At 57.3% G+C, this 27,969-nt stretch overlaps 1 protein-coding gene and 1 non-coding gene across 4 annotated transcripts; both read left to right on the top strand.

Moving 5' to 3' along the window:
- The first annotated feature begins 24 nt into the window (after positions 1 to 24).
- MAEA (macrophage erythroblast attacher, E3 ubiquitin ligase) lies at positions 25 to 27,847 on the top strand. Of its 3 annotated transcripts, XM_031685153.2 has the most exons (11): positions 25 to 159; positions 13,804 to 13,986; positions 15,692 to 15,895; positions 16,928 to 17,044; positions 19,202 to 19,324; positions 20,009 to 20,122; positions 22,452 to 22,528; positions 23,507 to 23,615; positions 25,971 to 26,104; positions 26,515 to 26,710; positions 26,969 to 27,847. In XM_031685153.2, exons 1-11 carry the CDS (start codon positions 91 to 93, stop codon positions 27,062 to 27,064), a joined length of 1,422 nt encoding a protein of 473 aa, XP_031541013.1. In that variant the 5' UTR covers positions 25 to 90; the 3' UTR covers positions 27,065 to 27,847. The 3 variants fall into 3 exon arrangements, with proteins under 3 accessions (XP_031541013.1, XP_031541016.1, XP_031541018.1); XM_031685156.2 differs by lacking the exon at positions 16,928 to 17,044; XM_031685158.2 differs by lacking the exons at positions 16,928 to 17,044; positions 20,009 to 20,122.
- On the top strand, positions 25,326 to 25,399 carry TRNAT-AGU (transfer RNA threonine (anticodon AGU)). Its single transcript has one exon. It is a non-coding gene; the product is annotated as a tRNA-Thr (tRNA).
- Positions 27,848 to 27,969: the final 122 nt, after the last annotated feature.

The following is a 27,969-nucleotide window of genomic DNA, read 5'->3' as shown; positions in this document are numbered from 1 at the left end:
GCGTCGGCCCGCCCCGCCCCGTGACGTCACTACCCGGCGTGCCGCGCGCCGCGCTTCCCCTCCGCCCGCTAATGTTTTGGCCGATCCAAGATGGCGGTGCAGGAGTCGGCGGCTCAGCTTTCCATGACCCTGAAGGTGCAGGAGTACCCGACCCTCAAGGTGGGGTCTGAGGCCAGGGGGCGCCCGCGCCGGGCCGGGGCCGCGGGCCGCGGGCGGCCCGGGGGGCAGGGACAGGCGGAGTTTGGGGCGCCGGGCGGGGGCCAGGGGGCCCGGGGCCGGGCTCCTCGGGGGTGGGGGGCCGGGCTCCCCGCCGTCTGAGGGTCTGCGGGCTGGGCCCCCGAGTTCTGGGGTCTGGGGGCCGGGCTCCCCGGGTCCTGGGGGCCTGTGGGCGGGCTCCCCTGGGCCTGGGGACCTGCGGGGCCGGGCGGGTGTGGCGTGAGGCCGTCCATGCCCCCGCCAGCCCTGCGAGGTCTTCGTGACAGCGCAGCCAGCGCGTCTGCCTGGCTCCCCGCTTCGCCCTCCGGAGAACCATTGTGGCCCCTTTGTCCTGTAAAGACCGTGAACTGCATCAGTGACGGTCCTGGCCGTAGGCAGGTTGGTGACTTTGGAGGCTGGGGTCTCCGGGGTGTGGGGTCGCGGGCGCCCAGCCAGAGTGCCCAGCGTGACTGGCGGTTTGTGTCCAGCTGTCCTCTCGGAAGCTTAATGTCAGAAGATGTTGATATTTGGCTTCTAACCACTAATTGGGGAACCTGAAAGGAGAGACCTCATGACCCAGTGGGAACACATTTGCGGGGCGTCACCAAACCTGAAATACAGCCCTTGCCACTCAGTTACCAGTTGCGTGACCTTGGATGGTTACTTAGGCAGGTCGCATTCCATTGAGAAGAAATTAGTGTTCTTGGGAAAAGGGGCTGTTCCTTGTTCCTTACCTAGTTAGGGGAGGACTGGGTGGTGATTGACTCTGCAGTGAAGCACCTGGGAAAAAATCCCTTAAAAGATCAGTTATAATGTTCCCAGGAGAACTGTGGCCCAGCTTCTGTGACTCCAGGTTCCTTTCCTGGGGAGCCGAGGGGCCTTTCTCTCCTCCTGAGGACACCAGCATTCCTGTCCACCTCAGTGGTAACAGGTGGTAGGTGCTGGATGGCCAGGTTGCCAGAAGCTCTGAGCTAGCCTGCCGGGGTAAGTCCTGCACCTCTGTGTTCACGTCTTTGGAGACTCCAGGCAGGGGTCCCACCACTCTGAGATTGTTTACTCCTGGCAGACGTAGGTAATGAGAGCAGCTGTGTCAGCTCAGGGTGGGATGAGGGGCTCCCTGTTGCCTGGAACCCTGCTGGTTCTCCATGGAAGGTAGCTGTCCCTGTGGTACTCAGGGCAGCCTGGAGGAAGGGAAGCACTGCTGGTCTGGACCAGACGCCTGTTTGCCGGGACCCAGGGCGGTTGGTCTTTATCTTCAAATCCATTAAGAGCCTGCAGCTCGGAGAGGCCGTGTGCTGCCTGAGGCCCCCAGCTAAAAGTTCTTCCTACCCCACCCCCTCCTCCAAAAAGGGAGGTGCCAGTGGGAACCGGTAACTGCTGACCTTCTGTCTCCCTTAGCCACCATCAGCCCCACCATTTGACTGACAGACAGGAAGGTTAAAGATGAGAACAGCAGTGGTGAATGTGGGAAGCACCAGGCAGGAAGGAGTTCTCCCTCTGGTCCTCCTTTTCTTGTTTCATAATCAAGACTGTAATTTGAGCTGCAGAGTTGTTCGGTAGCCTTGAGGAAAGTCGGCATTCAGATAATCGTAGAGGTACAGGGATATTAGAGTGTCATTTCAAGTGAGCCTGCCAGGTCAGAAAGAGTTTTACTTCTTTTTTTAGGATGATTTTAAAATCAGAATGTTTGCAAGATACTTCCAACGTTTTCCCTCACGGATTATTCTGATCCCACATAATTCTCTGTTCTATTGACACGTGTGTCACTGCTGAGTTGACACTTTTTCAGGAGTAATTCCTAGTGGATAATGAGGAAGCGTCACTAGGAAGCCAGGGATTCGTGATTTAGAAGCACTTGTTAACATGGAATTAAACAGGTGAGGGTGCACGGGCAGAGGTCAGGGAAGGAGGCAGTGAGGCCTGGGGGGCTGGGGTTCCGGAAGGTGCGTCGGGCTTCTCTAGTCCCAAGGCACATTCTCCCACGGGGTGATAGGAATGGATGTGTACCGGGCTAAGTCCTCACTGCTTTCCTGGCCAGCACATCCTCTTGAGACACGATGGGGACCCCACAGTTCAGAGGATCTCACAGGGTCCTTGTGGCCTTGGGGCTTGTGGGCGGCTCCTGGGCAGCCTGGCAAGCACTTCTGCCCTAGCTCCTGGCCAAGCGGCCAGAGAGTGGAGTGCCCCAAGCTGCTGCTACCAGCGTGCTGTGACCTGGCCCTCCTCACTGAGCCCCGCAGCATGGTGGTCAGTGTGCGGACGACACAGGCTTCTCTCTGCCTAGGGACGCTTAGGCCAGATGAGTCCTCGTCGCGGGGGCTGCAGGATGTTTAGCAGCCCGGCCTCCACTTGCCAGATGCACATGCCTGCACGGCAGCTCCGGCACTGCTGCTCGTCGCAGGGCGGGGGTGGGGGCGGGACGGCCCGGCAAGAGCGGCTGGTTGGGACCATGCATCCTGGAACTGGTTCCTGCAGCAGTGGGCATTCACAGGAGTGCGCCTTGTGCTCTGGCCCTGGTGCGCTCATCCTGGAGGTGGCCTGGTATGGTCGTAAGACCCTGCCTGTCAGGCCTCACAGAAGGAGGGGACCTCCAGGGCCAGACCCACCATCATGAACTGGAAGCCCTGCTTTAATGATGTTTTTAAATTTTTTCTGGTGTTGAAAGCAATTTGTGTTTATGCTCCAAATTATTTTGTTAATTGTCCCATTAGTATTTTGGAGTTTTTGCTTCTGTGTTTTTCCTTTAGATAGCGGAAGTAAAGCAATCTTTTAGAGATCTTTATCACCACCCAGACCGGGTGGGAGTCCGCACAGCCCAGGAGAAGGGGCATGGCGCCTGTTGCTGGGATACCTGGCTCTGGACCCGACTCCTCCCCTTGAGTCTCACCTGAGCCGGCCTCAGTTCCGCACCCCCGCCAGGGGGGTCCCTGGCTCCACTCAGTGCCCCCTCCTAGCCAGCCTCTCTGCGCACAGGGCAGGCTGGGGCAAGGGTCTTGCTCCTGACTCGGTCTGGAGGTGGACTCTCCTGGGTCTTTGAATTCTACTGTAATATTTAAACTTTATGCTTTTAGGGGTGTGGGTGTAGCTCAGTGGTAGAGGGCTACACTTAGTACTAGCATGCAGGAGGTCCCAGGTTCAATCCCCAGTCCCCCAGTTAAAATAAATAAATAACCTAATTATTCTCCCCCAAATAAATAAAAACAAACAATAAAAAAAAATTTTATGCTTTTAACTTGGTGACAGTCTCGTTGACCAAATACTGCCTTGCAATTTCAAATCCTGGCTTTGTACTTGTAGAAAGTTTGGGTGCCAATTATATGCTCAAAGATAAAACTTTCAGAGCAGTTTTCCAAATCTGATCTTAGCAGACTTGGGGTCACCTATTCTCATGTTTTGAGAAATGCTGGTAAATGTTTGGACATTTGAGACAAGTATCTGGTTATGCCGGATCCTCAATGATGCCTGTAGGCTAGGTCCTAACCTCTTTTCACTTTAGATTATTTGATTTACAAATGAGCTGGTCCCTCCCTCAGACACTGGTCCTTTCTGGTCCACAGACCTCGGAATCCTAGTTGCCTCCTTCCTCTCAAGCTCAAACCTCGTCAGGCCTTCAGGGTGCTGTCTGCCACGTGGCCTTGGCCCCCAGAACCCCACAGACCTAGAACTCCAGTGCAGGGCCCCTTTGTGAAGGCTCCTGACTCACACCACTGGCTGGATGTTGAGCACAGGCTGACCTCCTCCTGCCACGCCCTCCCAGTGGATGCAGGTTTACCTGAGCCGGAGTCAGCCTGTCCCGGTTTTAAAGTATCATTGTCGTTTTAAACAAACTTCAGATCTGGAAAGGAAAGGGCTTTCTAGTACCCAGCTCTCTAAGGGGTATGAGGTCCCTGAGCTGGGTGGCCAGGCTTGGTGGGGGTGAGGCATTGAACACTGGGGTGCAGCATTTTAGGTGAGGTCCTGGCCAGGGGGGTGGGGCCTTCTGGGTGGGGGCAGTGGCCTTAGTGGGCAGCTGGGGAAGGCGGATTTTGGGAAGAAGTTTCAGGAGCTGGGTTGGAGTCTTGGCGACCCGAACGCCGAGGGCATGTGGCCCACTGGAGAAACGTGGCTCCCGATGTCCCCAGAGCCTGACGAAGGGGACGTGATGGCCAGGCCACTGAGTGCCTGATTGCCACACAGGCTGATCATGAGTGGAGTCAGTGGGAATGAAGTGGTAGGAGGGCAGACCAGCAGGGGGAGGGGGAGGAGGAGCTTGGGCCCGGGGAGTGGGGTGTCCGTGCCCCCAAACCGGCAGAGCGGTTCCTTTATTTTCACGTGTCGTTTCAGAACTGTTTGAAAACCAGTTAGTTGCTGTTTTGGTCCCTGCTGACTGAGGGTTAGTAACTGAGCACTGCTGAAGGCGGCTGCGCGGAGAGTCCCCAACTGTGCAGGCGGCCCAGCGTCAGCGGGGCACTGGGCCAGTGGGGGGTGGGGGTCGCCCTCCCCTTGCACACTCACCGTCCTGCCCGTCCCACCGCGGGGCTGAGCTGCCCCTTCTCGGCTGTGGCTCCTGTGTGTGGTTCCCCGCCCTCCCGCCTGTTTCCCTTCCCACTGGGTCCCTGGCGGCCTGCGGCCGGCTCTGACTGCCTTGCCTGGGCCAGACCCTTCCCAGGCCTCCTGGCCTCTCCAGCTGCCGCTCCGCTCCCTCTCTTGCCCCTCGCATTCCACCATATGAGTTTGTCAAGCTCGCCACCCACCTGATGTTGCCCAAGTGGCCAGTCCCCAGAGGCCACCCCTGCTCCTGTGCCTCGCCCCTCAGCCGCCTCCGCAGCTCTCCCTGCCTCCTCCAGGCTGTGTGTCTTTCAGTCTTCGTATCTCCAGCTGGACCTCCCTGCCCCACACCTGCTCCGTCACGCCCAGCCAGCCCCTCAGGTGGACTGCCTCCTCCTGCCAGGAGCCCCCTCAAGTGGTGTCCTGACTCTGTCGTCCCACGACCTTCCTGCGGCCCCTCTTCGTCTGCTTTGGCTGCTGGGGCTCTGTCCCCACAGCATGTCTGTCCCTCTGCCGGCAGCGAGGGCATGGCGAGGGGCGGGGAGTGCCAGCTCCCTCTGCGGGGCCTCCCGGGAGTGCCGATGGCATTTACGCTCCAGCTCAGAGACCAGCCCTGGGGTGTCCGCGCTGGCTCGAGGGACCTCACAGACACAGCCTGGCGTGGGCTCCTTGCTCCCTGGCCCTGGACGGTATCGGGCTTTGTGCTCCTGCACTCTGTCCTCACCCTTGTCTCTGGGGCTTCCATCCCAGCCTGCCGGTTCTCTGTCCGAAGCGCCCTTGGAACCCTTGCACCTCGGCAGGGGCCGGGCCTTGGTGGCTGCACCCCCCAGCAGCTGGGAGAGCGCCTGGGCTGTGGGAGGCGAGGTTGGCTGTTGGCTGACTGAGCTCCTCCTCTGTCTGGTTGGGAAGTTCCTTGAACATTTGCACCTCTCTTTGGCCCCTGAGTTGCATTCTGGACGGGCGGCCTTCTGAGTTTCCTTTCTCACCCCCGGCGCCTACACCCTCCTCTTCCCCTCGAGAATCAGCCTCCCCTCTTGTCACGACTGGGGAGGAGTGGTCTGCGCCCGCCTCTGTGTTCTTCCCATGAAGGCCTGCCCCAGCTGTGACCTGAAGGTGTCTGTCCATTACCTTCTAGGTGACAAGTGGACGTGCTCCGAGTCTAACCACGTTTTACCTTCTCTCCTGCTGCTGTCCCAGCCTAAACAGGTCCCCCGGGTGGTTGGGGTGGCCTCCTAGTGGGCCCCAATCTGCCATGCCCAGCACAGCCAGCCGGTCGCCAGGTGAGGCCTGTCTTCTGTCCTGATCGCCCCTGTCTTACTCGGGGTGCAGTCCGAGGTTGTCAGGGTGGCCCTGCCTTCACCTCTGCCCCCGGGCCCTTAGGCACAGCTGCCCCTACTGCTGCGGGCTGTGCCAGCCTGCTAGGCCTCGGAGTCTGTGTGCTGTGTACTTTGTGCGGAGTCCTTTCCCCAGATGCCCGTCCGGCATATCTCCTCACCGTCTCCAGCCTCGGCTCAGACAGCACCTTCTCAGAGAGACCGGCTTGTTCTCACCTGGGAGTCCACGTCCCTCTTCTACTGTTTTCCTCCTTTATAGTTACTGCATCTCACACTGTATTTTGCTTCTTTGTCTGTTTCTAACCACCGGGATTATAAGCTCAGTGGAGGGCAGAGAAGAAATAATTCTTCAGTTAACAGATGGACTATTAAGTATTATTTTGGCAATTCCACCCAAAGAAGTCAGACTTGGAACAGAAGTAAATGTAACTATCACAATGGAGGAGACATGATATGTTTTATGTTCCCAGAAGCTCGGGCAAAGCAGCCGGAAGACGATTGCCCCTGGTTAGACAGGCCAGCACAGTAACCAGGCATGGGAAAAGCAGACAAAACCGGTCTCTGTTCTGCAGCCCCGCAGCCAGCTGTAAAGCACTGAGGAGCTGCCCGGGGAGGTTAGACAGCAGGGTCCCCGTCGGTCACCCTGGGGGGCACCCAGCGTCTGCCACAGAGCCTGTGGACAGACTCGCCACAGCAGGGCTGCGGTGTCTCCTTGTCACAGCGGACGGAGCCGTAGGTGCCTATGTGGCGGGCTCAGCCCTCTTGCTCTCAGGGAGGGAGCACCTGGGGAGTCTGGTCCAGACTGAGCTGCTGACGTGGCTGCTTTGCTGCACAGCTGCTAGCTTCGTGTCTATATCGTAGCTCTAAGGTGAAAGGGTGTGTTTTGCCGGTGATAGGTCTGCAGTCTGCACTGGTGCCCACAGTGTACTGTGTTTGGTGTGACGAGGGCGCGGCCTGGCTCCCCATCCAGTGCCCCGTGTGCAACGTGCGCCCCTCCCTGAGCCACCCGTTCTGAAAGGGACCAGCGGCACGAGAAGATTCCTGCCAGGAGCAGCGGTCATAGAGGGCATCCCCACGTCCAGGGGAGCGAGCACCAAGGTGCCGACAGCGCCCTCCCGCCCCAGCTTTGTTGGCACTTTGTGGAAGGAGAAGTCCATCTCATCACGTCCCCCCAGAGGCTGGCCAGAACCGTGTCATCTTTCAGGAAGCTGCTTAAAGGGGACTGGGAAGCACACCTGTCCTCCGGGAGCCTCCCTCGGGGTGTGCTGTGCAGGAGACTCACCTGCTGCGGGATGGGGAGGGACTGTTGCCATTCAGGGCTCCGCCCAGTACTTTAGAAGGTGTTGTTAGCTTTGTGATAAACACTGGTGAAAGATAAAAGCTTTGTGCCGCCAGGGAAACCCTTCTTGTGCTGGTGAAAATGGCTGAGAACATAAATGACAAACTAAAATGCATTTCTTTGACAGCAGGTACTGTGGGAAAACACACAGCAAACATTGCAGAAGGTCTGCAGAAACATGTCCTAAAGCAGACGGTGCGGTGTGGGAGGGTTGCTGTCGAGCTGGGCAGAGGTACCGATGTTTCATGCAGGCCTCAGCTTAGGGGATTTGACAGATTTTCTTCAGTTATGAGAACAGGAAGGAGTACTTTTTGTGAGTCACTGAAGGGGAAGGCGGTCTGGAGGAGATGTAATTTAACGTCAGCTAATTAAATGGAGACGTCCTGTGACATGAAAAGCAACAGATTACCAAGGAAAAATTAAGCAGATTTGTTCAGTACAAATTTAAGTCTTTGGTATAACCAGATAAAATAAAACGAGAATTTAAAAGCAAATAACAAACCTTTAAAAAGTCCACCAAATATGACCCACAAAGAGCTGGTTCCTATTGGTGAGAAAGGTCCACAACCCTCTCCTTGTTGCGTGTTGGACAAGGGGTACAAACAGGAAACATGTAGAAGGAAAAATGCGTTGAGTTGACTCATATAAAATTGCTGTTTTGTAAAAACAACGATAGCTGAATAGTCTAACGTGTAAAGAGAGTAAAAAACAATAGCACGGGGAGCTATATTCAATATTGTATCATAACCGTTAATGAAAAAGAATGTGGAAATGAACATGTATCACATGCGTGGCTGGGACAGTGTGCCGCGCACCAGGAATCGACACCTGGCAGCTGACTGACTCCAGCTAAAAAAGAAATTGCCCTAAGAAAAGCCCAGGCCCAGAGGGCTTCACTGGGGAATTCTGTTAAAAAACATTTAAAAAAGATTAGCATTGATCCTTCACAAACAGCCAGAAAATCGAAGAGGAAGGAACATTTCCCAACTCATTCTGTGCCGTCAGTTTTACCCTGATGCCAAAACCAGACAGGACACCACAGGAAGACTACAGACTAGTGTTCTGTTCAAATGGATGCGAGTGCTGAAACCCTCAGGAACGTGCCAGCACACTGTATCTGACAACACGTAAGAAGGGTGACGTGCCGCGGCTGAGTGGGGTTTGCCCCAGGAATGCAAGGTTGGTTCAGCCCAGGGAAGCCCACGGGGCTGCACTGAGAAGGGCAGGAGCCCTGCAGTCACCACCCTGGACATGGTCTTCTGAATCCAGCATGCTTTCATGAGAGAAACACTCAACAGACCAGAACAGAAGAGAACTCCTCAGCCTGACAAAGGGCAGCTCTGAGAAGAGCACGGCTGGCCGGCAGCACACGGGGTGGTGGACACGACCTCCCCTCCGCACAAGGAGCTGGACGCCCACTCTCAGCACCTGTGTTCGGCACTCAGGCAAGGAGAGTAAGTGGCAGGCGTTCAGACTGGAAGGGAAGGAGGAAGCTCAGTTACTGGTGAGGCGATGTCGTATGTGGAAAAGTCTAAGACACACACATTCACCTGTTAGAACTAGTAATCTGGTTCAGCAAGGCTACCGGATACAACATCAGTATATGAAAATAATTTGTATTTCTGCGCCCTAGAAATGAATAGTCAAAAAGGAAATGGAGAAAACTTTTATTTACAATAACACCAAAAATAGCAAAATACTGGGGAATAAGATTAAGATAGCAGTACTCCACAAATTGATCTACAGATTCAGCACAATCCAGATTGAAATCCCAGCTGGCTCTTTTGCAGAAATTCACAAGCCTGTCTGAAATTCACATGGAAATGTGAAGTAGCCGAAACATGACCTGGGTCACCTCAGGCTGCTGTGACAAACGCTGGAGACCTCTGAGACCTCAGGCCTTAAGCAGCCAAGCGTTTGCCTCTTGCAGTCCTGGAGGCTGGAAGTGCAGATCATGGTGCCGCAGGCTTGGTTCCTGGTTTGCAGATGGCTGCCTTCTTGCTGTGTCCTCATCTGGGAGGAGGGGGGTGGTCTTTTCCTCTTGCAGAGACTCATCCCATAATGGAGGCGCCACACTTGTGACCTCCTCTAAAACTACTAACACCACTGCATTGCGGGTGTGGAGGGCACACGTTCAGTCTACAGCAATCTTGAAGAACAAAGCCGTAGGGCCCACAGTCCCGTTTTCGGAACTCATTCCTGGCTGTAGCCATCAAGGCTGTGGGACTTGGGGAAGGGTGAGATGATAGACCAGTGGGGTAGAGCTGAGAGGCCAGATGCAGACCCACACAGTCTTCTGCAAGAGTGCCAGGCCTTCACTGGGGAGGGAAGAGCGCTTTCAGCGAGTGGTTCTGGGACAGCTGGTCGTCCACGTGCAGAAGAATGAGGTTGGCCCCCACTTCACACCATACATACACAGATTAACTCAGAGGCCAGATTGTGAGCGCTAAAAACAAAGGCTTGAACCTTCAAGATTAGGTAGTGGTTTCTTAGGTACTGTGAATGAAAAATACTGCAAGCGATGTCAGTAAACAAAGAATGCTGAAACCATCAAGTCCTCAGCGGCTGCCCCCCCCCCCCAGTGAACCAGCCTGCAGCCCGGCCTCTGCAGCCACTCACAAGGTGCACCCTGAGGGGACTCGGTAAGAAAGGACAGGACACTGGCCCTGGATGGCCAGGTGCTTGTCAGAGGAATGAATTCAGTGAGCCCAAGTGTTTGCTCCCTCCCATACACAGAACAGTGCTAAATTCTTTAACTTGAGATGTCTGGCTTTCTTCAGTTAACAAGTAATCTTTTAAGTTCTGACTACCTGGTCTTTGTTGTAAACCTGTGTATGCTAACTTCTCCCCTGCCTCTTCAGAGCAGTCCCTCGGAGCGAGTTGAGAGGCTGTCCTCCCAGGCTGAGTCCTCAGGCTTGTCCACCGAATAAAACATAACTCAACTTTTAGGCTGTGCATTTATTCAGTCGACAGTATAAACACAGAAAGCAAATTTGCACATCACGTCTGATAAAGGTCTCATACCAGCGTGTGTAAAGGACCCCTGTAGTTCAGCAGTGTAAAGGCGCGCAGCCCAGCCTTAGGTGAGACAGGCTTCTCCAAAGAGGGGCGCGGCACAGCAGCACGAGAGGCTGCACGTTGTTAGTGGGGCAGAGGAACCATGGTGAGGTGCTGCTGTGCACCCCGAGGGGGGCTGTGACCAGAGAGGTGGGGATTAAAGGTGCTGATGAGGATGTGGAGAAGCTGAAGTCCTGCTTGCTGCTCAGGAATGTGACGTGGTCGGGAATGGCCTGGTCGTTCTCTGGAAAGGTCAGCCGTTACCGTGTGACCTGGCAGCTCCACTCTAGATACGCCTGGGAAAGAGATGAGGACATGTCCACACAAAACCTGTACAGGAGTCTTTATAGCCCCAGAGTGGACTGTCCAGCCCCTTACAGATGCATAGACGAACGCGCTGTTCATACAGCAAACACAGCGCAGAAGAGAGGAGTGATGTACGTGCTGCGTTGTGGACAGAGCTTGGGAACATCACGACAAGTACAAAGCCCAGCAAAGGCCACGGGACGTGTGATTCCACCCGTGTCCAGAGTAGGAGACCCCTGCGGGCAGGCGGTAGATTGGTGGCTTGCTGCACTAGGGGGACTTCGGTAGGCTAAGGGTTCTTTCTGGGGTGATGAAAATGCCGTGGAAGTAGGCAGCAGTGACGGCTGAATGGCCTGGCGGCTGTACTGAAAACCACTACTTTGTGCACTTTAGTTAAAAGGGTGAATTTTATGGTGTCTGAATTATATCTCAATTAGAAACTGGTAAAATAAAAAATGATGCTGTTTACCTTAATTGTCTTTCTTCTTGACTGTCTTTGAAGAGCAAGAGTTTCAGTTTTGATAAAGATTGACTTACCGGTGCCTCTCTTGTAGTTAATGCATTCTGTGTCCCTGTGAAAAATCTGGGTCTATTTTAAGGATGTGTCGATTTTCTGCTGTTTCTGTCTAGAAGTTTTAACGTTTTAGCTTTTGTGTTCAGGTCTGTGCTGCAAGGGAGTCTGTGCAGGTTGTGGAAGGTACTGGTCGAGGCCTGTCGGTTTTGCACGTGGGTGTCCAGCCCTGGCTGTACAGAGACGGCCGTTCTGCCCAGGGCCGCCCCGCTTCCTGGGTCACCACCTGGACCGTGCACGGGCCCACCCCTGGGTCCCCACCCTCTGCTGGTCTCTGTGTGCCATCCCAGACCAGCACTTTGGAACCAGGTACCCTTGCCCAAAGTCATTGAGAGTATTTGCTGTTGTGCTAAAAACGTGTAAAATTAACCATCTTGATCATTTCTAAGTGTCCAGCAGCATTACCCGCACGCCTGGATCTGCAGAGCTCTGATCTCGCACGACTGGGGCTGCACCGCTAGAGGCCGGGAGTCCAGACAGGGCTCCAGCCTCCCCGTCCTTGCCGCCCCCTGTCCCCGGGCGTGCGGTGCTCTCCCGTGGTTTGGATTCGCGTCTCCCCGAGGACTGGTGGTGCTGAGCACCTGTCCCCGTGTGTGGGGGCTGCGTCTCTCTCGGGGAATGTCAGTTCAAGTCCTTTGCCCGTTTTTCAGTTGGTTCCTTGTCTTTCTGGCGTGGAGCTGGAGGAGCTCCCGCACGCGCTGGACACGAGGTCCTTGTCAGACAGGAGGCCTGCTAATCTTCCTCCCCTTTCTGGGTTGCCTTTTCGCTCTGATGACTGCTCCCTGTGCTGCACAGGTATTTTTAAGTTTAATGTCTCGTTTGTTACCCTTTGTTTTTCGGTTGCCTGTGCTTTGGGGACTGTATTGTTGATGTTTTCCTCTTTTGAGAATTCTTCCAAAGCCTGTTAGATTTACGGTCCTGTTCTCCATGTGTATTCAGACTATGCGGTTTTTTTCTTTTCAAGGGATACATACGTTTTCTATTGGTCTGGCTCTTTCTTGTTTTCTTGTATCTCCTTGATTTTACTGTTGTAGTCTCACTGAGGACTGTCTCAGTAATTTTCTCCCGGGGGGGGGTTAGCTGCTAAGCTTGAAGCCTTGCATATCTGAAAGCATCTCATTTTGCCTCATTCTCAGTGATACTTTGGCTTGATTTAGAGTCCTTAGCATTTCTGAAATTCCATTCCTTCTTTTGGCAAAAGCCCTGTGGGAAGGAGCCCTTGGTGACAGAACAGCAGGGGACAGTTTGGGAAGAGCAGGAGAGGTGAGGCCAGGGCAGCCAGGGAGCTGGCTGGGGGCTCAGCATGTGCACACAGGCAAGGATGCAGATTCTAGGAGCTCCTGTAGGGGGAGGGCCGCTGCTCACACCCAGACCCTGAGTCACAGGTGAGCTCAGAGACTGCCCAGGCAGCAGAAAGTGGGACCTGGAAGCTCAGCCCTGCGGAGCACGGGGCCCAGCTGACATGGGCCCTGAGGGCATGGGTGGGGTGTGGAGGAGTGAGGCCACGGGGATGCCAGTCAGGGCCACTTGGAGGTCAGGGTCGGGAGCGGCGGCCCCCAGGGGTCCAGGGGGTCTTTGCAACTGTCAGAGCGAGGCTGGTGTGGCAGCACCCAGGGTGGCCTGCAGAGCGGTCTGAGCGGTGGTTTTGTTACCACACCGTAGCGGTGGGTGGGCCAGGTCCCCAGTTGGCTTCTTTCATCAAAAGAGAAGTGGTTAAATGTGATATAACCCTACAGCATTAATTGCGAGGACTGGCTCCTGATCATGGACTGATGGAGAGAGCTTCAGAGTGGGTACCTCAGGCCCACAGAGCTTGCTTCGGAATCCCCAGGCTCATGTGCCGAGTGCGGGGAGCCCGGTGCATATTCAGGCGTGTGTGTGGGCTCCCCGGGCAGGGCTGTGACGCTGCTGACGCTGGAGCATGGGGAAGGGGCCTTTGGGAGTGAGGGCAGGTCTCCAGAGGGCGGGGCGGTGACCACGACGTTCAGTGCTGCCTCGTGGCTGCCTGTGTCCCATGCTCTGTAGGGAGTGGGCGGCTTTTATAACTGGGGAAAGGGGCATCCGCTCACTAGGATTCTGTGTTACTGGGATCCCCGTGAGCATCGACACCCTGACTTTTTCTGACCGTGAGTCCTCGGCCGCGTCCGCTCCTCTGCTGCTCCACCAGGCTCCCCTCAGGGATGTCGTGGGTTGTCACAGCCAGTGGGTTAGCACCCTGCGTTTCTCTCCTTTTGGTCATTTCCGTAACTGTTGTTTGGGGTGAACTTGGGGATTCTGCCTCTAGGCTTGTGTCCCCATCCAGTAACCCAGATGGCCCTCCGCTCACATGAGCCTTTGGTGGGCTCTGGCAGGTTTCAGAAGAGACTTGTTTTTAGGGAACTAGAAGCCAACGCCTCCCGCCTCGACAGGTGCCACAGAGGAGGCCCACGAGTCCGCCCGCCACCACATGCACTCAGCCGTCCTGTCTCCTGCAGGTGCCCTATGAGACGCTGAACAAGCGCTTTCGAGCCGCGCAGAAGAACATCGACCGTGAGACGAGCCACGTGACCATGGTGGTGGCCGAGCTGGAGAAGACCCTGAGCGGCTGTCCGGCCGTGGACTCTGTGGTCAGCCTCCTGGACGGAGTGGTGGAGAAGCTCAGCGTCCTCAAGAGGAAGGTTGGTGCCACTCCGGCCCCCGGTGGCCTGGCTCTCGGGCTCACCCTCATGCAGTTTGCTCTGTGGGGCTGGAGTGGTGGGGCGCGTCCCCTCCCCTGCTGGCTGGCTTCCCGCCCCAAGTTCCTGCCCCTGTCGGACTGGTTGTCCCGACCCCGGTGTCCCAGGCCCAGGTGGGGAGGCCAGGGTGGGCAGCAGACTGATTTACTGTTTTGAGAATTTCACCTCAAAGCAGCATCTTGTATCTTGTTTCTGGGAGTAATAGATGTGCCGCTGAGAACAAGCAACACTGAGGTAAGATATTGTAAAACATTTCATTGAAAGTACCGAGGGGCCCAGGAGACAGGAATCAGCAGGGTTGGGGCGCAGGGGTCAGAGGGGCCAGGTGGCCAGGGAGCACTGCTGCCTCCGGAGAGCCGGCCGTGCCAGGCGCGCGGCCTGGGGTGCGGGGCCAGCAGTGGGGCGCCAGGTGGCCGACCTCTGCGGCATGACGCCTCAGGTGAGGGTGCCCAGGGCGGGCTTGCCCAGCAAAGCCCTGCAGCCCTGCTCTGAGCGCCAGGTGAGCCGGGACCGCAGCTCCAGCCCGGAGAGGGTGGTCCTGGCTCCAGGCAGAGCAAACTCAGGTCTCTCGAGCGGAGGGCGCCTTGAGTCTGCATGTCTGATTGTTCAAGTCCAGTGACCGGCACGGTTGGAGAACTAGGCCCTGGAGACACAGAGGGGCGGCAGAAAGGGGCCTGCGGACCCCAGGTGGTTGCCAAACACCATACTTTGTTTAAAGGTGAAAAGTCGGCTTCAGAACGTCTTCAGGGAAGAGGAAGTGTAAGTGATTTAGAATTGTACACAGAAACAAACAAAACTCTAAGAAATGAAAAATACAATGACAGATGAAAACCTCACGTTTGCTTACAGCAAGCTTTTCAACACACAACAATCAGACCAGGCTGCAGAGAGCACGGGGAGCGGGTCGCGGGCAGAGCCGGAGGGGAAGGCAGCAGAGCCAGAGCAGAGACTGCCCTGCTGCCACAGTCGGGGGCGGGGGGGCAGCCAGGACGGACAGGGAGTGGCAGGAGGTTTTCAAACTGCGGAGTCCCCGGTTTTCACTTAGTGAAACTGAAGGAAACAGAGACAGAAAAATCTTAAAAGCAGGTAGAGGGGCAGTCTGCTTCTAAAGGGGCAGCAGGTCTCCTGACAGCGGGCTTGATGGCATTGGAAGCCAATACATGGTGGACGGTGCTGGAAGGAAACGGGCTGGCCAGGCTCCAGGCCTGCCGTCCAGTGCGTAGCCCCTGGCCGTGTGTGTCCTCTGACTCTGAGATGGAAGAAGATCGAGACCTCAGTGCCTGGTTGCACCCGTCACATTGAGGGGGTTGGCGGTGGCCGCCGTGTGACACTGTGCAGAACGTTTCTGCGCAGCTGTGTTAACTTTGAGTAAAACTGACACTAAGGAGAAGTATTGTAAAAGACGGAAAGTCACTTTTAATGACAAGTGGTTTAGTAAACTGGGAAGCTGGGACAAACGTAACACCCTACATGCCTGGCAGCGTAGGTCCAGGGTGCACGAGGCGGAACGTGGCGCCCCTGAGCAGAAGGCACAGGGCCCCCCAGGCCGCGGGTGCGCCTTCCCTCTGACCTGCTCCGGGTGTCAGCGCTCGGGATGGGTTGGGGGGTCCCCACCTGCCCTGAGCGCCTCTCTGTCCGTGTGTCGCAGGCGGTGGAGTCGATCCAGGCGGAGGACGAGAGCGCCAAGCTGTGCAAGCGGCGGATCGAGCACCTCAAGGAGCACAGCAGCGACCAGCCGGCGGCCGCCAGCGTGTGGAAGAGGAAGCGCATGGACCGCATGATGGTGGAGCACCTGCTGCGCTGCGGCTACTACAACACAGCTGTGAAGCTGGCACGGCAGAGCGGCATCGAGGTGGGCCCGCGCCCGGCCCTTCCTGAGACCAGGCTCCGCTTTCAGCGCTCCGAGGGGGCCTCAGTGCCTGGACGCAGGACTCTGGCGGTTGTGGCTGCAGTGCTGTCTGCGCTCTGATGCGCAGGAGCGTGGCCAGGCCCCTGCGCCCCGCTTTTCTGACAGCCGCACACAGATGTGTCCCGAGACCATTCCCATTGGCATGAGCGTTTTTCTGGGGCGGGCCTGTCTTCCCCCAGTGGGTTTGCAGTGGTCTGCGGGGTGTGGTTGGTGGTGCTCGCGATGCCCTGGCCCCGGCGGGAAGGCCACTGGTGGGATGAAGGTGTACCTGGGGCCACTCTCGCTGTCGGCAGTGGTTCCCTGGGGTAGCATTCACCAGGTGGGGGGCCGCAGGGTTCGGAGCTGCCCAGACAGAGTGCATGGCCGCCCCGCTCTGCTGTGTCCCACGTTAACTGAAACCTCCGGTGCACTGCAGTGTCTTCATCATCTTCTTGTCCCATGTTGGTTCCTGGCAGGGCCCCACTCCAGTGTGCTCCTCTGACCTGGAGTTGCGGCCTCTGCCATATGCTCAGTTCCCCCTGGGTCTACCCCCTCCTCAGCCTCATCTCAGTCACAGGGCCGCTGGCCTTCTTGGGCCCACCTGCCCCCACCATGATCCCATCCCTTTGCATGGCGTTAATCCCACCTGTGTGTGCGTGACTCCCAACCCCAGCACAGGACCCCTGCCCCCAATGGGGCCACTCGTCTCAGCCTGGTGCCCAGTGGTCCTCTGTGCCTGTTCCAGCACCCCCTTCCTTCCTTCCCTGCCCAGCACGGCCAGCTTCTGCCTGACCTGCATACTCTCTGACCCTCCTGCCCGTGTGTGGTGGGCACTGGGTGCACAGACACTGCCCCCCAGCACCTGTGAGGGTCTGGCTACACACACCTTGAAGTAGCCGGTGAAACACAAGCTCCTGCTCCTCCGGGCCCCGAAACGTGCACTCGGGGAGCGAAGCGCTCAGCGGACTAGATTTGTTGATAGTGATGTGTCTACAGAGGTGCAGAGGGACCAGAGCTGGCCATCTCCAGGAGAAAGGCAGCGTGCACCTCACAGAGGAGATAATCCAGAAGGCGGTTTCCACGTGGAGCCCCAGCGTCACAGTGTGTGCAGAGGTGAAGGTCTGTTCTAGACACAAACTCGGGAGGATGTCCCTGTGGCCTCAGGGTGGTGCAGGGTCCCCAGCGGGATGCCTGCCGTCACTAAGGAAGAGGCAGCAGCACCAGGGTTTGTTAACATTAAGAACTTCTTTTCATGAAAAGAAACCGAGGAGAGCACGTGCCCCAGCAGCCCAGATGGTCGCGGCACCTGTGTGGCGCCACTGCGCCCTCTGCCTTGGACGTCTTGCTGGCACCTCCCGGGAGGGGAGAGCTGGGCCCACCTCCGGTTGCTGGTTTAACGTCTTTACTGTCACTCCCACCCTCGAGGGTCCATGGACGTCAGAGGGCCGTCAGCAGGAAAGAGGAGGACCTGGCAAGACCGCATGGATGGAGGACACACAGGCCGCGAGGAGCTGGGGAAGAGACCGCCTCTTGGAATTTAGAGCAAAACTGAGAAAGGTGGAAAACAGGAGAGGAGAAAGGTGGAAAACAGGAGAGGAGAAAGAATAGGGTGTCATCACGGAGACCTAGCCTTTTCCAACAGGACGGGCTCTGGAAAAGAGGGGAGGAAATAGTGGCACAGGAAAGCTGCCAGACTCCACAGTGAGGGTCCTGAGCTGAGTCCCAGTTGCAGTGGCCACGTGGCCGGAACTCCTCCTGGAAGCAGCAGCCACACCGGGAGGGATGGGCATCAGGGTGGTCTGGACATGGGGCTGTGGGAGCCATGAGGGTGTCAGTCACGTCCACTGCCTTCATGGGCCCCAAGTGCTGTCCCTTCTGAGGCCACAAGGAGAGCCACCCTTTGTGGCCACCCTGAGCTGCCTGCCGTCAGGAGTGGCCCTGGGGCAGCTGGAGAGCTGACAGCGTCCGGTGCACACACCAGACAGTGGCACACCTCTTGCCCTCTGGTCACTTACTCTTCTGCCCTTGACTGGAGGTTGCTCAGTTCCACAGGAGCCACTCCAAGAGCACCGGTGCTGGCCCACAGGTGCCGCTGCGTCGCCAAGTAGTAATAGTGCTTGGTTTTTTTGTGCTTGTTAATTTTGCCTTAAGTGCCTGGTTTTCTCTGTGGAGATCAGCCAGCGTGTGCTTCTTGATGCGCATACCCTTACTGCTTCTTCCAAGGTAGAACTGGTGTCTGGCGTCTTCTGGGGCTCCTTGTGTTGGAAGGCATGCATCTTATGCTGCATTCACCAGAGGGACCCTGCGTCCTTTCTGCAGCCACAGCTTCTCCAGGGAGCTTGATGTGGCCCTGGTGCTCGGACACAGAAGCTCTGTAGCAAGCTTCTGGCACTCTGCATGCCGACCTTGGCTGAGCGCGTGTGGGCCAGAAGGTCCGCGTGCCCTGTGGTTTGTGAGGCCTGAGCAGGGGTGCCAGAGACATGTGGAGCCGGCGGACGGCGTGGAGAGTCCCGGGGCTCTTAGGGCTGAGTGTTCCACCCAGTCACAGGAGCTGATCTTTGCTGATGGTTTTTGCTCAAGTCTGTTCCAGATAGAAGAGAAATTAACCATTTGAAATTTCCTTTTTCTTCACGTGGGCCCCTCCTTTTGTGATATCCAAGCATTCATCACGCCACCCTGTGTGGCTGGGGAAGTCCTTCTTGCTGGCTGTGCCCTGACCTCCTGTGGGGAACCTCACACCTCTGGCACTACACAGAGCCCCCTGACTGCAGCAGGTGTGTGCTTGAGTAGGTGGGTCACGGCTGCAGGTCCCTGGCCCTGCTGGCATTTTCCAGCTCCGCAGACGGCTGCCCTCCGTCTGCCCTCCCAGATTGCCAGGTCTCAGAGAAGGAGAGCAGGAAGCAGACCACCGAGGCAAGAAAGATACAGCCCCCATCCATCTACTGCCCTGTCTCAAAAACGTAAACTTCAAATCAGTCTTCAGAGCAAACACAGTGGAAATGAGGGTACGGACTGCTGGGGTCTGCAGGACTGCCCTGTGAAGGGGTGATATGCGGCAAGCCATGCCCTCGCTGCCTGAGGTTCTGGCTGAGCTGGGGCTCTCACCCGGCGTGAGAGCAGGCATCCTGTGCGCTGTGCAGACCCGGCCCGCGGAGGGGCTGCCTGGTTGTGGGGATGCTCCTGTGAGATGAGGCTGGGGGCGCGGGGAGCCCAGGGCCTGGGCTGGGCGGGTCCAGAGTCCAGTTCTTTGAACCACTTCCTTCCCCGCAGGACTTAGTGAACATCGAGATGTTCCTGACGGCCAAAGAGGTGGAGGAGTCCCTGGAGAGGCGCGAGACCGCCACCTGCCTGGCCTGGTGCCACGACAACAAGTCCCGCCTGCGCAAGATGAAGGTGCGCAGGCTGCGCCCGGGGCGGGGCTCCCGGAGGGGCGGGGCTGCGCCGGGCAGAGCTTGCAGAGGAGGAGGGGTGGCAGAGGAGGGCCACCTGTACCCCGCCAACGGTGCCTTCCCCTGTGGGTTTAGAGTTCTGTGGTTCTGGTTCACAGGGTGGGGTGCTCGGATTTGGTATGGGTTTGGAGTTTTGGTGATGGTGTTTGGGTTTTAAGTAAAGTGCCTGAAAAGTGCACCCTGTGCATTACGGTTTGGACAGATGTTCTGAGCATGTGGTTGTGAAGGAGCGAGGTGCCGACCACACGTGCGCTGCACAGGGCAGCTGCTGGGGTTGGAGCCAGTCTTCCTACCCACCTGCTCAGGCCTGGCTCGGGAAGCCCCGAGTGCCCGCCCGCCGGGCTGCGGAGTTTTGGGCTGGGATAGTCTTTTCAATTAACAGCCTCTCTTGAGACCTACAAGCAGCTTAAACAATAGATACTTAAATGTAAATGCAGGATTTCAACATGCTTACTGAAGGGCGTCATCGCCACAGGGCTTGCAGAAATGCTTGATTATGTTAACCTCCCCTGCCCCCTTAGAAAACCTTTGTTTTCTGTGTCCTGGACTGAGTGCCTCTAACCCTGCCCCGTTGAGCCTGTCGTGTGCACGTAGTCACCAGCCAAGGGTGACACTCTCTGCCACTCAGGGCCGCCAAAGCGAGCACGACGCGAAGACGGGACGGAAAAGTAGAGTGGCCAGTGGCTCCCTTAAAGAGAGTGAGGATCTTGGTATGGAAACCATAAAAGGAAAGCCAGAATTGGTATGTAACACACACCCGCTCTCCTGCTCCACCCCCACAGCTGTGCGCCCGTGGGGACAGGGTCAGGAGGAAACGGGCCTCTGGTCGTGACAAGTGGTTCTGCAGGCCCTGTTACCTCCCAGAGCACACTGCTGCTTGGCGAGGGTACGCCTGGTGGGCTGGGTTGCAGGTGGGGCCTCGCAGCTACAGGGTGGGCCGGTGGGGGCAGAACCCACAGATGGCGCATCCCGTGGCCTTCCCACTTCACCTGAAGAACGTAAATAGCCATGTGACCTGAAGGCGTCAGAACATGCTCATTACAAAATACCAACTGAACAGAGTCGGTACCAGGTCTCTCACAGTGTGTGTAGCATGTGCACACATGGGCTCACACACTCGACTGCCCATGCAGGCCAGGGAGGAGTGAGGGGGCCGGGAGGGGCCGTGCCAGACGCCTGCGTCCCTCAGATCAGGGACGCGACTCTAGACGAGGAAAGAAAGCGTGAGGCCCAGGTTTCCCACAGTTGGAAAGTACTTCCACGGAAGTGGGTGTGGTGAGCGAGAGTCCCAGCGTTGACCCGGGGCTCTGGACGCTTAATGGGTGTCAGCATGCTGCCGCGTGTCTGCAGCTCAGACAGGGTCGGGACGGCAGCGGCCCAGCCTCTTCGCGAGCGCATGTGGCGTGGTGTACATTCAGCACTTGCGTGCTCACCTAAACACTTGGTGCGTTGCTCGCCTCTCCGCGGACTGCCTGAAGGTTAACCTGTGAGCGCAAAGAGCTGCCACAAGTAACAGAGCGTATTCCCAAGTGTCGGTTGTGCAAAGCTATCACCTGGGGTTTACCCGGGACACTCCCTGCTGGTCCCCGCCCTTGGCCTTGCTGGTCTTGCTCTGTGGGGGCTGCATCCTCTTCACTGGTTTGTGCCACACGCACCCCGCTCCACCTGGTCAAGGTCGAGAGTCAGGATAGACTACTGCCCGGGGCTCGGTCTCCCCACGCAGAGGGCAGGGAGACCCGCCTTCCCTGAGCACCTGCGGTGTGGATGCGAGGGCTCCCGGTGAGGGGCTCTCTGTACCTTTGCGGCCTCTGACGCCCTGGGCAGCACAGCCTGTCTGTCAGGTCAGCCTGTGCTCCACCCTTCGGTCCCTGAAGTGGGGGCTTCATGGGTGCTCTCCCCAGGTCTGGCCAGGGCGCTTCCTGAAAATGCAGTGGACATGCTGGAGGCTCGGGTGGGGAGTCTGCGTGGTTGGTAAACACAGGTTGAGTGTTCACCATCCTGTGACCTGGGTGTGGTGGAAGTGGAAGCAACCTCGAGTGGAGACCTTGAGGTTTGCCTCTTGTTCTGCCTCCACGTAGTCTGTTTCTGGTTGGAAACACTGAGTATTTTCTGAAACCACTTTGGAGATATTATAGTCTAAATTACTATTTCTGTAAAATAATAGGGTTCTTCTTCTTAGGTCACAGAAGTTAATTTTGCCCTTTTGCCCTTACCCCAGCCGCAGGAGTTTTAGCCCAAATTCGCTAAGATTCAGAGTTAGTTTGGGCTTCTACACAAGCGACCCCACTGGTGGTGCCCTGTTAGCACCCCTCAGAGGCTCCTGTGGCACTTTGGGACAGTCGCCCCCCAGACACAGCTGGCCCATGGCTTCCTTGCAACCTTCCAGGTGCACCCCCACACCTCTCGCACCCTCGGCAAGTCCTGGGGCTTCTGCCTTTTATACCAACCAGTATCTGACCAGCGTTCACCTCCTCTGCCATCTCTGCTTGGGACATTCTCTGCTGGGGTCTGTACGGCCCCCACCCCAACCTGAGGGTCCTCGCCCAGGGCTCCCTGCTAGAGACCTGGGTTCTCCACCCCTCTCCCGTCTCCCCCCTCTGGAGCAGCCCTGGCAGGGTGGCCTGCGCCCCGTGTGATTCCAAGGCCTGCCAGGCACCAGGCAAGGCTGGTGGTGGAGGCAGGTGTGGCAGTCAGGACGCAGATGTGGACACGCGCTTACCTGCTCTGTCTCCGTCAAGGAGTGGAAGCCTTTCTTCCCGCGATTACCCACTTCACTTGGGAAGTTGTATCCCCTGCCCTCCACCATCCGCCGCCCCCCAACGGCCGTGCTTAGGGCCTTTGACCTCGGGTTGCCTGACTGCTCTCACCACACTTCACCAAGGCCATGCTGGGAGGGGCTGCGCCTGCTGACCGTCAGAACTGCAGAAGAGCTGGCTGCAGATTGAAATTAGGGTTTTGGCCACAGACCTGCCTCCCCAGTGGCTCTGAGCTTCCTGGCAGTGTGTGCAGCATCAAGCCGGGACACGGCTCTGCAGAAACATGTCTGAGCCACTGTCTTATCTTCCCCTTAGAGCTGCCTGGAGTTTAGCCTAAGGATCCAGGAGTTCATTGAACTCATCCGGCAGAACAAGAGACTGGACGCTGTGAGGTACGGCTTCTCCCTGATGTCCCCTCCAGTCTGGGTTCTGGGCAGGCAGCACGGGGCCCTGCCGGTGACTAACAGCCAGCTCCTCTCCCTGTCCCTGGAGTGTGGGTAGGCCCGTGGCTCGGGAGGCCCCTGACGTGGCCGGACCTCTGTCAGGTCCAGTGCCGTCAAGGTAGGGCTGTTTCCATGTGGTTTCTGCGGGGCCTGGCAGCCCGAGCAGAAGGATGGGGACTCTGTCACTTGCTCCTGGCCAGTCTCGCTGGGGGCACGGTGTCCCTGGGCAGCACTGTCATGGTCTCCCGCTCGGCCCGCCCTTGAATGCAGACACCCTCACTGCAGCTCCGCTGAGCTCTCTGCTGGGTTCAGCCTTGCACTGTGAGCCAGAGGAGCACTGCGAATGCAGCTCCTCGCAGAAGTCGGCCAGGCAGACTTGCAGGGTGTCTGTCGTTTTGGGAACCCTGCGGCCCAGCACCCAGCGCCCTTCCTGACAGCATGGGGACAGGTTGGGGGCTCCAAGCACAGGGGACAAGGTGTTTATGGGTGGGCCAAGGGCAGATTTTCCCTCAGGACAGAGGGACCCTCTGTGAAGGTGGCACAGGGTCCCTGCATCCTCCTGGCTTCCACTCGCACACTGGGGCTGAGAGGGCCTGGAGTCTGATCAGTGGACCTCAGCGAGGCTGTTCTGGGGGTGCGGGTGGAGGCAGTTCCAGGTGCCATTAGTGTCATTGAGTCTGGGCTCGTGTGACCTGAGGTTCCCTGGGAGAGCTCCGGCAGGTGTGGATTCTGCACTTGGTGCATCGTGCCCCATCCTGTGCCCTTGTGGTGGGGTGCTTGGGTCACAACACTGCGTGTCTGGGTTGGGGCAGTGCTACGGGGAGCTGAGCATCTGGCAGACCCAGCCCTGGCATGTGGCTCTGGCTTGAGCTCAGCTTCTTAAAGATGGACATGCAGCCTTCAGTGGGCCAAACTGTCGTTTTCCAGACACGCAAGAAAGCACTTCAGTCAGGCCGAAGGGAGCCAGCTGGACGAGGTCCGCCAGGTGATGGGCATGCTGGCCTTCCCGCCGGACACGCACATCTCTCCCTACAAGGTAAGTGCAGCCGGGGCCTCGGGGCTGGGGCCCCTGCCACGCTCAGCGTGATGGCCACACTACGTAGGCCTTCCCCATTTTGCTCCCGTTCCGCTGGTGAGGACTCTGAATCGGGACAGTGCCTGAATCTCAGCCTAAAAGGCACCATGCTTCAGTCCCAAGGGCTTCAACACTTCCTTCACCTCCTGCCCGTCTGTGCCTGGAGCTCTGCGGGCAGGACTGGACAGGCCCTGGGGGCCTCTGTCCTTCCCAACCTCACCTGTTTCTGCCAGGGTCTGTCCTCCCCTGCACCAGGCACATCTGCCCTCAGTCCCTCCCCTGGATGGTTCTCCTTGACCATGAGGGTCTGTATGGGATCCGGGTGGGGACGGAGCCCCCACAGCTGTGGTCCTGCTGAAAGCAGGTGATGGCCCCCTTTTAAAATACTCGGGGGCAGCCCTGATGATCTGTGACTGTGTTTGGGGTTGTCTTGAAAAATAGCGCACATTCTCAGCCTGGCCCCGTGCTGTAAAATCTAAGTAGTCTGAAGACCCCCCCTTCTTTCTTTCCCATCTTCCTCCCATTCTGTCCAAACTGGGGTTTCTGGACGGTGGCCCATTACGTCTGGGGCAGCACCTGCCGCCAGTATCCTGATCAGAGTGGCCTCTCCTCAACAGCCTCTCTCGGTGTTTGCAGTGGGGACAATTTTCCCATCCTGAGGTGGTGGTCGCTTTCAATGAACAGTTCCTTCTGTCTTTGGGTCATTTCTGTCTTCTCGATTTTTCTTATAAACACTCAAGAAAAGCCACGCTTCACCTTCATCCAGATGCCCGGCCTCATCACCCCGTCCCACCTTCCATGAGCACAGTTCAGCCAGGCCCCGTGCCCCTCAGTTCCCAGTGACCTGTGGCATGTCCGTCTGCAGCCTCGTCAGCATGGACTTTGCGGTCTGTGTTTCTGCCACCATCCTGTCCACAGCTCCTGAGGGTGCTCTCTGCCCCTCCTCTCCTGAGCCCTCACCATCCGTGGTCTGTTCCTTCCAGCATCACCTCTGAACTCGCAGCACTGCCATGCCCCAGCTCCAGAGCCAGCTCCACTTGCTTGGGTATTTGCTAACGGCAGCTCCCAGCTTCTGGTACCAGTTCTCTGTCTCAGTTCACTCTGGCTGCTGTAACAAAGCACCACAGTCTGGGGGCTTACAAGCAGCAGGAATCGATTTCTCACAGCTCTGGAGGCTGGAGGTCTGAGGTCAGGTTGCCAGCGTGGTCCGGTGAGGCCGAATCGCACAGATTGCTCTCTCTGTGTCCTCAGTGGCGGGAGGGTAGGGGGCCCTCCGGGGTCTCTTCTTATAAGGGCACTAACCCAGTTCATGAGGCTCCACCCTTATGACCTCGTCACCTCCCAGAGGCCGGCCCCTTCCGCCCGGTACCATCTCCTCGACATTAGCGTTTCAGCTTGAGAATCTGGCAGGAACACACAGGCTCAGACCACAGTGCCCATCTCACTCAGACAGCTCAGTCCTGTTAAGGGAGCAAAAGTGTCACTCAGGGCAGGAAGGCGCAGGTGCATCCTGCTGGATCACAGCAGGAACTGGACAGCACGTTGTTTGGAGAGGGCTCAACCAAAGGCTGAGCAGGGTTCTCCGGAGCTGGCACTTGGGGTGTGGGCCTCTGGTCATGGGCTTCATTCTTTAGGGACTTTGATAGAAGAAACTGGAAAAGCATTTCTTGGGTGAGGGTATAGCTCAGTGGTAGAGTGTGTGCCTAGTGTGCACAAGGTCCTGGGTTCAATTCCCGGTACCTACGTTAAAAATTAAAAAAATTAAATATGGAAAGCACTTACTTAAATGTTGGGGTTAAGTGTGACGTGTACCCTGTGCTTAGACTCTGAGGAGCTCCCCCAGAACGTCTGATTGTGCTCTTGTTCATGTGCCTGCCCTCCCTCCCCACCCATTTTTGTCTAAACCTCGGTGGTTGTGGGGCAGACGTGAACCAGAGGTAACCGTCTGTCCTGCGGTTCTTGAGCCTGAAGTGGAGTTGGTATTTCCCATTTTAATAAGTTATTTCCTGGGATAAGACGTTTTCTTTCAAGCCTTAATGCTCTTAATAGGAGTCTCCTGAGCTTGCTGTGCTGAGCTGTCCTTCCAGGCCCCTGAGGCCTTGTCTTGCCAGGAGGCCACAGGCCCACATGCTCCAGAGCATCCTGCCGCCTCAGGAACGTCAGTGTCCCAGAAGGTCACTGCAGCAGGGGGCTTGTCGGAGCAGGGAAGTCAGAGCTGCCCTGCAGCTGCACATGTGTGGGTCAGTGGGGCTCGCCTGCGTGGAGAACGTGTTGTGTCGGTGTGCTGTCCTCACCCCTCTGTCCTGTCTCCTCCAGGACCTGCTGGACCCTGCCCGGTGGCGAATGCTCATCCAGCAGTTCCGCTATGACAACTACCGGCTGCACCAGCTGGGGAACAACTCCGTGTTCACCCTCACCCTGCAGGCCGGCCTCTCGGCGATAAAGACACCGTATCCTTCGTGCTGGGCATGGCACCCCAGTGCCCCTTCTTAGTGCGGGGCTCCTGTCCGTGATCCCGCACCTTCCCGACCTTCGTCCTCTTCCTTGACAGCAGGCTCTGCCCACCCTCTCCCCGACTTCAGACCCATGCCTTAATTGCGTTGCGTCCCACGGTGTTGAGACGGGGGTGGAGGGGTGGGGTGCCCCGTGAAACCCGCTCGGACGGGTCACCCCCACGTCCTGCCCACACGGCCAGTTGCACATAGCTTGCTGGGTCGGATGGGAACGAGCCATTCGGAGTGGCGTCCTGCGTGGTCCCAGGTGACCCTAGAACCTGACGCCGGCCCGCTGTCGTGTCGTGTTGTGTGGTGTGGTGTCGCGTCACGTCGCGTGCGCCCCGCGCTCCTTAACCCGCGCCCAGGCAGTGCTACAAGGAGGACGGCAGCTCGCGGAGCCCCGACTGCCCGGTGTGCAGTCGCTCCCTGAACAAGCTGGCGCAGCCGCTGCCCATGGCGCACTGCGCCAACTCGCGCCTGGTCTGCAAGATCTCGGGAGACGTCATGAACGAGAACAACCCACCCATGATGCTGCCCAACGGCTACGTCTACGGCTACAATGTGAGGGCGGGGGCGGAGCCCAGAGGGAGGGGCCTGCAGAGGGTGGAGCTGCGGTTGGGGGCGGGGTGGCGCAGAGCCAGGCAGATCCCGGAACTGTCCTTTGAAAGCGGGGCTGGGTTAGTGAGAACCTCAGGGTTTCTTAGAGCGGGTACCAGCAGCAAGTAACTGCAGAGGAGATTTGTCTCAGTGGGGTTTCTCATGGACATGTTGATTTAAACTGCATGGACTGGAGTTCACATGCCTGGCCTTCCTTTGCAGTCCCTGCTCTCCATCCGGCAGGATGATAAGGTCGTCTGCCCGAGAACCAAAGAGGTCTTCCACTTCTCCCAGGCCGAGAAGGTGTACATCATGTAGGCGGCGGTGTGTCGCCCGGCAGCCGCAGGCCCTCCTGCCTGCTTCTCTGTTTCTTGCGACCAAAGATCAGTGAGCAACGACACACACTCTCGGGAAAAGAGGGAGGAAGATTTAACGAGCTCTGGCTTGATTTTGCAACAAGTCAGCTGTCTGACGCTTCTGAAGCGTGCTTTCACCTTTCAGAGGAACTTTTCTTGAAAGACTGACTCGGCAGAGGGGCACTAGGACATTTCAGATAGGACTCTGTTACCTCCCGTGCGCCCACACTTCCCTCCCTCTTGCTGATGACGAACCTAGGGGAACAGGCTGGTCCTCGGCTGTGGCCCCAAAGCCGTGGCAGCCACGCCAGACTGACCTGTGGTGACTCAGTGCCACGAAGGGCCCCGTCACTTCTCTGTAGAGCTGCTGCCAAACGCCAGCCTGTGGGCCTGGGCGGGGCTGGCTTCCAGGTGGCTGTCTGCCCTCAGCCGCGGCTGTGGGGCTGTTAGGATCCATAGGTCCAGTATTACGTCACTCCTGCCGCCTTACCTCCGCCTGAGAATGTATCACGTGGAAATCCACTGGACCCAGTGTCTGCAGAGGCCTTGCCGATGGTTCCATAACTTTAGCTCTAAATTCTCTTCATTACAGAAACAATAGTGCAGTTGAAATAACCACCAACGACTTTTCAAATCAGATGAAACATTGTAGTTTATACAAGCCCGTGCGTAGAGGTTTGTACTCGGCGCTTATTTTTGCATGTTGATGTTGATTAGCTAATAAACGATAAACGTTAAGACATGCCGATAAAGGGTTTCTACTCGTTCTATGTGAGGCACCAGAGGCTCAGCATTGCTGAGGGTCGTGTCTGCTGCTCGGCCTTCAGTCCAGGATGGAGGCCCGAGTTTGCCGTGAGCTCTGTCCCA

This window comes from Vicugna pacos, chromosome 2 (assembly GCF_048564905.1).
Source record: "Vicugna pacos chromosome 2, VicPac4, whole genome shotgun sequence".
Taxonomy (NCBI): domain Eukaryota; kingdom Metazoa; phylum Chordata; class Mammalia; order Artiodactyla; family Camelidae; genus Vicugna; species Vicugna pacos.
The sequence above is the reverse complement of the archived record's forward strand: the minus strand, read 5'-3'. Positions and strand labels throughout refer to the sequence as shown.

Bases quoted from the DNA above. Each gene is read 5' to 3' on its own strand.
- MAEA (XM_031685153.2), top strand. From the start codon at position 91: ATGGCGGTGCAGGAGTCGGCGGCTCAGCTTTCCATGACCCTGAAGGTG. The intron at 22,529-23,506 runs GTACGGCTTCTC...GTCGTTTTCCAG, and splicing joins AAGAGACTGGACGCTGTGAG to ACACGCAAGAAAGCACTTCA. The intron at 26,105-26,514 runs GTATCCTTCGTG...ACCCGCGCCCAG, and splicing joins CTCTCGGCGATAAAGACACC to GCAGTGCTACAAGGAGGACG.